At 36.5% G+C, this 9,507-nt stretch overlaps 1 protein-coding gene across 2 annotated transcripts in view; it reads right to left on the bottom strand.

The window, feature by feature from the left end:
* Positions 1-2,937: 2,937 nt before the first annotated feature.
* The window catches only part of ALPK3 (alpha kinase 3), a 66,223-nt gene continuing 59,653 nt past the window's right edge, over positions 2,938-9,507 (bottom strand). For both annotated transcript variants that reach the window (XM_072402051.1, XM_072402052.1), the window contains 4 exons: positions 7,077-7,165; positions 6,322-6,539; positions 6,174-6,222; positions 2,938-4,842 (listed from right to left, as the gene is read on the bottom strand). In XM_072402051.1, coding sequence (XP_072258152.1) covers positions 4,500-4,842; positions 6,174-6,222; positions 6,322-6,539; positions 7,077-7,165 — 699 coding nt within the window. In that variant the 3' untranslated portion in view covers positions 2,938-4,499. The remainder of the gene's footprint in view (positions 4,843-6,173; positions 6,223-6,321; positions 6,540-7,076; positions 7,166-9,507) is intronic.

Genomic DNA, 9,507 nt, shown 5'->3' with positions numbered 1-9,507 from the left:
AAAAAAGATTCTGAAAGATTATTCCCCTTCTGATCACTCATGTGCCATTCATACCGGTATTCCCCTTCTGATCACTCATGTGCCATTCAAATTCCCTTTCTGATCACTCTATGCCTTTCAAATTCCCTTTCTGATCACTCTGTGTCATTCAAAATTCCTTTCTGATCACTCTGTCATTCAAATTCCCCTTCTGATCACTCTGTGCTTTTTTTCCACTGTAGGGCAGTTAGGACAGGGAACAGCAGGTGGCGCTGTGCCGGCTTCTTTCGCTCTGCTTTACAGACAGGAGAAGACACGTGCTGCTGCCAGAGAGAAGAGGAGACAGACGCTGCTGCAGCCAGAGACACACGCAGGATCGGGTATCGGGTGAGTATATTATTTTAATTATTTTATCACACCTTTGTCGTATAGGACGCACTAACTTTTCCCCCCCAGTCTTATACGGCAAAAAATACGGTAAATATTATCATGTACAAGTTACAGAAAATCTTCACTGCCACAGAGACTCACAAAAGCCCTTAGTATGGCTGGCAAATTATAAATACCAAAACTATAAGGGATGAAGATCATCTGTGATTTCTCTTCATATACCTTATTCAACAGTTACTACAACATTTTCTCTAGATACATTACTGTCTGTGAATAACTACAAAAAGTTTTAGGTTTTAAGTGATGGACTTAATTACCTCATTTAAATTATTATGAATCCAAGCTATTAAGTTAACATAAATATACCTTTATCAGGCTTTACACATTTCTGTATTCTACATGCTTATCCACAGACTACAAGAAATACACTAAATATAGTTGAATATCAAATTATCCAAATATAAACCGAAGTACCTACTTTTACCTGAAAAAAAAACTGAAAAAAACATTTAGACTCGAGTATAAACTCAAGGCACAAAATCTTGTTTTTTAAAACATTTATTTAAAAGGACAAAAAAAATTAAAATCACATGTACTCAGTTTGTATATCTTTTTTCCCCCTTTTTACAGGTTAAAAGATTTTGTACTTTTGATTAGGTTAAAATGGGTAATTTGCTGTTAAATGTTATTGCAAAGTGTATTTCATGTAAAGTTTGCTACAAACTTTGACAGCTTTGACAGTCTTTGACAGCTCTGATCTGTCACACCAGAGATAAATTTATTTTGATGACATGCCACTAGGTGCCATCTGAGTATAAACCGAGATTCTTTTTCTAATTTCGAGGGCAAAACAATATTGGTTTATACTCAAATATTTACTCAACTATTCAAATATACAACTAGTTTTTACTTAACACGCGAGCACTGATAACTAATATAAGGCTTAGTCTATGGAGAATCTTATATTAATGTAAATGCAGTTAATGATCAATAACCATTTTCAGTTGTCGGTCACTGCTACATTTTAATGAAGTGCTTCAAGAATTCCAGTACAGCAAAATGTGCAAATAGGAACATTCAATGTATCACATGTCACGTCTAATAAACAAGGCTAAAATATCCACAATGATGAAAAGCACATACCAAACGAGGCAAAGTGACTGTTTGTGGCACACTGCCAGGCAGTTCTGAAGCAACCGATCATAGTGCAAAGTGATACAGCCCTGCTTACACATATGTACAGAAGTTTGGTCACAGTTTAAGTGCATGACCACCCTCTGCTAAACTTGAACCTCACATTACACTAACAGTAGACTTAAAGATGCTAGAATAATTGTTTGTATATCTTTACCTGCAGAGTGGTTACACGTTAACAGTACATTTAGGTAAACAGTACAAATAGGCTCCCCATATACATTTCTAACTCATTCTGCCAAATCTTTACCAGATTTAGCCATACAGGTAGTCTACGGGTTACATACGAGATAGGGACTGTAGGTTTGTTCTTAAGTTGAATATGTATGTAGGTCGGAACAGGTACATTATTTAATTAAATGCAATTAGGACAGATGTTTGTCTCAACATAATATTAGGCAGTGAGGTGTCAGTTAGTGTTTAAAATCCTCACTGTGAGTAAATCACAAAGCAAAAAAAAAAAAAAACATTTTGGAGCCTAGACATTCATTAAATTTTAGAGCAAGCTGTGCTTTGATATTCTGAAAGAAACAACTGCAGAGTTTGTCTTGGTCATTAAAGAGTTACATGAGGTTACAGATCAGCTCAGCTCTTAAGAACACCTACAACATCAACTGTGTTTAGCAAAAGATATCTTCTGCAAGTCATGTAAACTGCCCCCTCCCCCCATCAAGCCTCCGTCCTGCACACGAGCGAGCAGGGAAGCCCCGTTTGCGTCTAGGAGTTGTCCGTATGTCCGATGCCCTTAACTCAGGCACTACCTGTATATTTGTGTAGCTAAATCTTCATGATCACGAAGTCTAGCAACTCTGCCAAACAGTTTGTTAGGGAGGCTATAGAAATTGTTGTTTACTGACCACATACACTTTCAGATGTGATCAAGATGCATGAAGTTTCTATTCTACCTGTTCAAAGCCAATGTTGAAGTCTGCACCATATACACAGCTTAGTTTTCTGCTAACACAGTTTACCTAGTGAGATATTCATCCTAGAATTTTACTCTAGTACGAGATCTATGTAAGATTTAGTGTTAAAGCTGATGGTACTATAGTCACTTTGCCTCCAGAGCACCATGCATTTTTTGCTGCTTATGGGCTAATGACCAGTCTCACAAATGCTTATATTATTGGGCAGACACCAGTAAATGAAAAGTCCAAAATAAAATAAAATCTACAATTACAATTCCTAGGACAGACCACATAATTTGTTAATGCCAGAATGTAAGCCCATACTACAATAGCCATTGAGGCAGGCATCAGTTAGTTTGTAACAATATTATTCATGATTATCCACAAAGATATTGTAATGAATAACGGTCTTATAATTGAACTGAATGCAGTATTTTTCCACAACACATATACATGTAGCTTTTAACATACAGTGGAACTGTCCTGGGAAAATCTTAGTTAAGCAAAAAGAAGTCAGCCTGTATATTGTGTTCATGTTGTGTGTATGTTTTGACTCTGGTTGTGATTTGTATGCAAGTTAAAGTTTAGGGGAGGCGAAGAGAAATTTTAAACATGGTATTAATGTTTATGCAGAGGATAAGCTGAAGATCAGATCATGGTTTTGCTTGGTAACAATAATTTAGACATGACATGACCTATTCTTGATTAGCCTTGAGCCCTGCTATATGTGGATACCCAGAATAACTGCATTTAGTCATTCTTTATTATGCACCACAAGGGTACTATTGGAGAAGTGTAGTACTGAGTTTCCTTGCTGTGTAGAAAAAAGGGTAGCAGGGAGGGCAATTGCTATCGAGGTACTATTGCTACAAGTGGGCCCATTTCTGACCTTGTCTCTTTCTTTACTGTTACACTAATGGAGGCATTGAGTAGAAGTAGAATGCAGAAGAGGCCTTAAAGAAACCATTAGGTAAAAGATGTAATCATTCCAACATGGTTCCAACATGGAAGAGACATTTGTGTGGTCAGTATTAGTAGAAATGAGCAGCTGTGGTTGGTTCCCGGTTCATGTTTTGGATCAGGTTCCAGATGAGCTTAGGCATGGCCTTATACATATGAATACCAGCACAGATTACACTTGTGCTCGGTAACATACTTTGAGTTTTCTGTGAATTGTGTTTTCTTGCATCTTGAGATTTTCTGCTAGTAAATCTTGTAGTGATTCAGAAACACCATTTGACTACAGACTTAATACTAAATCACCCTGAGTTATAGCAAAATACGTTCATGCTAGTGCATATATCAATATTTTTGCTCCAGAAAAAAGGTTAACAGCATTACATGTGTCTTCTGAAGCTTGGTACAATCATCAAAAACTTAAAACAATTGTTTTAGTCAGACTTATTTCATGGATTTGATGGTGTAAATAAAAGTCTTCCACTGACTTTTTATGAATTTTTCTGTTTGAGTGAGGCACTGGACCAGCCCTTTGTTGCTTATGGCCAGTAAACATCACAAAGTATTATTTAAGAAACACATGTCCTGTTAATTCTCCTATACAAACCAAAGCTGGTGAAAGAGTGTATTGGAAGTGTAAAAATATTTTATACATTTTTGTGCTTTTTTTGTTGTGTATCCTGTAGACCAAATTGTCTAACAGAGGTGCAGTTATCATCTCACATATTAGGATAATTCATTGGAACTGGTTTTGCCATTTTCCATTTTTCCCAACATATGATTTTGGGATTCAATAGTTCTAAAATACAGCTTTTCTTGTATTTGCAGCATAATAAATTGAGACATCTTCCATACAAGTTTTATCCTGTCCATAGAACATGCTAATCCTCTACTTATAACAAAATCCTCTGCAGGTCAGACCGTCAACAGCCTTTCTGCTTATGATGTGAAATGCAGAAGAAGAATATGTCACCGTAGTTGATGTCCTTTATGTCTTATTAGTTCTTTGAAATAGTCCAGTTTCAGTCGTGTTCAAGGTATAGAGAGTCATAATAGTAATAGCTGTAGCCATCATTGCAGTTTTACGCCATTTCCTTTATTTTTTGCACCAAGTTGTGGGTCTTCAGTTTCAACTGCTTTTCTTGTAGATTTAGGGCTGTGCCCACCTTTTTTATTATTTTGTGGGGTTGTTAAAGTCTTCTTTTGTATCTGAGGACTTGACTGAGCAGACCCGGAGCCAGATTTCCTTTGCATCTGAGGACTTCTTGAGCCTTTTGGTTTGGCAGGAGGTTGGAGACTCTCTGCTGTTTTGAGTGACTTCAAGCTAAACATTTCACAGTAAGTATTGCACTGGTGAACTGAAGGGAATTCCTCGAGGATCTCTGGATAGCAGCTCTCCTTTAGTCCTTGATATCTAAATAAACAAACAGTTTTGTGAAGAATAAACATACCTAAGGCGACATCAAATTACACCAAAATTTTTATGAAGGACAGTTTACAAGAATTAAAATAACTATTACATTAAAACTGACCTCTAGGTAAGTAGATAAATATACTGTACATACTATATGTGGTAGTTGTTTTACGGGGGAAAGAACTTGTAATTCTTTCCATCAAGCTCTGAGATTTAAACAGTCTTGACAATTAAGATACTAAATCATTAGAAATGAAATGTAATTGTTTATAATAAACAGCTTACTGCAGTAATTGGTGTTTGTATATCTGCTTGGCTTAGCTTTAAAGCTGAAGTTTAATCTGCTGATACTTTGCCTTCCCTGGTGGCTACTTTCCTTTCTTATGTAAATACTAATGAAACTACTAAATAAAACCTTTCCAATTTCAGTACATACCCATTTATAGATCCAGTGACTATATCATTAGGTATCTGCAATGCAGGCAGATAATGGCTGGTTGAGGGGGCTGACAGGACAATGTCTAAAGTTTCCTGAAAACAGGAAGCCTTGCTAATGTCCACATGTTATTCTGAGTCTCCATGATTAAAGGAACTAAAATCCTATGAAAGGGTAGGACTAGAGACAGTAAGGTTGGATGTGGTTGATGTTGGATTCCATCAGCCAGGCAACATTCAAAAGCACACTGTGAAAATTTGACTATGTGAAGTAAAATCACAATGATGAACTTCAGAACAGTAGAGGAACCTGTACGACTATAAAAAAGGGAGTAAAGCTGAAATTAAGTTTTCAAAAATTGTTTATATAGCATTTTAGTAATATAATGACTAGAATGCATATTATGAATGAAAACATTGATAAAAATTGCATAGGATTTGTGGAAGTCAAGTATGCTTATATACAAATAATAGATGCAAGGAAACTACCCACTCTAATATCATCCTTTTCCTCTTGCTTTCAATCTGGTTATCTTACAGGTAGTAGATACCTGAAATAGTGCCTTTTAGAATTTTGGAGATACATCAAGCCATAATGATTAAGGAATTATTTAGACTGGGAGCAGGAACAACGATTCCTGTGTAGCTTTTACCAGCTGGCATGTTACCAGGGAGGAACTGTTCCATAACCTCACTGCAGGTCTGAATACCTTTAGTAACTGATAGAAGAGAATATGCCACATTTTTAAACGTGTACTGACTCAGGTTTCCCTATTTAAAATTTCTCTACTTGTGGGAAAATTACAGTAGCAATCAAATAGATGAAACGCTGCCATTCATGCATTTTAACTTAACAGTAATGAATTAAATAATCTCAAAGTTTATAGTCTACTTACCCCCTGGACTTTGTGGCAATAGCTATGTTGGTTATTTTACATCCAACACCTGTATAAACAGACAAATGGTATTATAGGAAGGTTAATGACAAAATTTGCCTGTTAATATTGAATTTCCGCACTGAATACACTTAATTTAAAGTTTCACCTTCTAGAGTGGTGACAAGGAAATTGCCATTAGTCCACTGGTATACCCAGTGCTGAAAAGTGCAACATTTTTGCTCTATTTCTGAAGAGTTCTTAAAGTGTAATTTTCCTGTAATATCCTTGACACAATACTTTTCAAATCTTCCTTCTAGGTCCTCCTCTATGGTAGCATAGGGGATGTTGTTGGCAGGTCGATAGATCAAATTTAGGGGTAATATCCTAAAAAAGTAATAAAAAAATCACATTTTACCATGACTGCAACACTCTCATCCATATTATACAAAGAAAGCCCTTGCAAAGTGATGAGGACACTTGATTAAATAATACAACTTCTAGAATGTTACATTCATACAGGCTATGGCCATCAGCTAACATTCCGGTATATGAAGAGTCAAAACACTATTATTCATTTGAGGTGGGGAAGAGTTAGAAGATAGGACACAAGCAACAAAGCCAGAAATGTAATTCTTTTTTTCTAGAAGAGTGGGGGAAAGCTAGACTTCTGTCCTTTTTCTCTCACTTTCTGTCTAGTGAAACCATTGTTGGCAAAACAGGGAGAAGAAAATTCTTTAACAAAGCCCCAGTTAGAAGTAAGATCCCAAAAGGAGTTCTAGTCCTTCTCTATTCTATCCAACAGTTTTTTTAAAATTTTGGATTAACACCTAATATATATACAAGGCCTAGTCTATCAATTTTACAGTAGTAAAGGATTTCATATTCTGATAACCACAGTGGAGACCACAGCTCAAAACTTACTCAAGGATCTGTCCAAAGTTAGCGATTCCTCTGCATTCAGCTGCAAATATCTTGCAGTATTCACGGGTAGTATTCTGAACTTTACATTCCTTGAGAGCAAAAGAAAAAATATTAAGGTGTTGACATGTTACCCTAAATTGTAACTTTACTTTTGAAGAGAAAAAAATCATTCCCCCCAGATATTTGTAAGTAGTAGTTCTTTTCTGTTCTAATCTGCTTCACAAAACGAATTATGAAATATGAGATTCTGGTTTATTATACATACTTGGTGCACTTGCAGTGTTCTGATAAGGAACGTTGCAGTGTCTGCATCGTTTAAAAGTGTTTCACCAAAACTGAAATTGTGATTACAAGGGATTGGTAAAATTGAACTTGTATTCCAGAGCAAATGTTTGAGGAAATCAGTTAGCAATTCACAGAAATACGAAATTATATAACTGGGGGTTTTCTATATACCAGAACTGCACAGAACTTCCAAAGATTGCAATATTGCATTTAGTCAATTTGTTGGACATTTGTTGGAAAATTGCATCAACTGATTAATGAAATGGAAGGTAAGTGTATTTTAAAATAGCTTGTGTAACAATTGTTTATGCTATACTTAATTTAATATATTAGAATTATTTATATTGTTTAAAAAATTGAATTTTTCTTTCAGTTTTAATTACACATTGACTTACATAGCCCAGTTTTACAAGTTTAATCCAGAATACAGCTGAATGCCAGAAAAAGATCTAAATATTCTGATAAAGCTGCCAAAATATCTTTGTTTCTGCCAATTCTGTTCCTGAGATGTTTAGTGTATTTCAGGTCTGCTGAATCCAGAAATTACATCAGTTTAATTGAGGGCCCCTCATAAGGTGTGCAAACAGTGTGTCAAGGGTTTACGGATGTGGACAAAGGGAACACGGATCCACCATCGGCTATACGCCCACACTGCTCATTTAGATGAAATCCCAGTGCCGGGTTTTCGTTACACTACCCTCTCTTGAAGAACATGATTATGGTGATGAACTAGGTGACAACAATGAGGAAGAGTTTGAAATTGAAGTGGACTCTGTTTGAAAGGGATTTGATCAGCATGAGTTGAGTGATTTGGCACGTAATTTGGGACTATCGAAGAAGGCTTCAGAACTCCTAGCATCGAGACTGCATGAGAAAAACTTACTTGAAAAAGGAACGAAGGTATCGTACTTTCGAACCAAAGAAATTGCATTTCTGCAGTACTTTAGAACTGACAGTGGCTTTGTGTATTGCCATAACAAACATGATTTAATGAAGGATTTGGGAATTCCAATCTATAACTCAACTGAATGGCAGCTATTCATCAATAGATCAAAGCAGAGCTTAAAGTGTGTCCTCCTTCACAATGGCAATATATTTGGGTCAGTCCCAATTGGCCATTCAGTTTCCCTTTGTGAAGAATATGCAGACATGAAAAGAGTCATTAAGTTGTTGCAATATGACTAACACAATTGGGTCATCTGTGTTGACCTTAAAATGGTATGCTTCCTTCTTGGTCAACAATGCGGATACACCAAGTATCCCTGGTATCTGTGCATGTGGGACAGCAGAGCTCGTGAGAGGGATTGGGTGGAAAGGAATTGGCCTCCAAGATCTGCCCTAAAACCAGGTGATCCAAACATTCTACATGAGCCACTAAAAAGATTATATTCCCGCCTCTGCACATGAAACTGGGTCTGATGAAGTAGTTCGTTAAAGCTTTGCCAACTGAAGGAGACTGTTAAGTACCTCATTTTGGCATTTCCTAGCCTGTCATTTGAAAAATGCTGATGTGTTTGATGGTCAACAGATGCGGCAGCTCATCAAGGATGTACATTTCATGAGGACAATGTCAGAAGTTGAAAATAATGCTTGGTTATCATTCAAAGCCTTAGTCAAGGACTTTCTTGGAAACACATGGGCAAATAATTACAGAAATTGTCCAGAAACTCTTGGAGAGCTACAAAATGCTTGGTTGCAATATGAGCATCAAGGTGCATTTTCTGCATAGCCATCATTCTAACTATCCAGAAAACCTTGGTGCAGTAAGTGGTGAGCAAGGTGAACAATTCCACTAAAATTTGAAGGTCATGGTAGGACGGTATCAGGGTAGATGGGATGTACATATGATAGGTGACTATTGTTGGAGCATCCGGCGGGATTGTCCTAACACTTAACACTCCAGGAAATCTATAAGCATAAATTTTTACCTTAACCGCTTACCCGAATAATTTTCAAATGTTTTACTGCATAATGGTAACTGCTATGCATCGATTCCAATTGGTCACTCAACAAAACTTAAAGAAGAATATGAAAATATCAAAACGGTCTTACAAAAGTTTCCTATCATGAACACCAACGGTCCATATGTGTTGATTAAAAAATGGTGAACTTTCTTCTTGGACAGCAAAGTGGATACACAAAGTAC

This window comes from Pyxicephalus adspersus, chromosome 2 (assembly GCF_032062135.1).
Source record: "Pyxicephalus adspersus chromosome 2, UCB_Pads_2.0, whole genome shotgun sequence".
Classification (NCBI taxonomy): domain Eukaryota; kingdom Metazoa; phylum Chordata; class Amphibia; order Anura; family Pyxicephalidae; genus Pyxicephalus; species Pyxicephalus adspersus.
The sequence above is the reverse complement of the archived record's forward strand: the minus strand, read 5'-3'. Positions and strand labels throughout refer to the sequence as shown.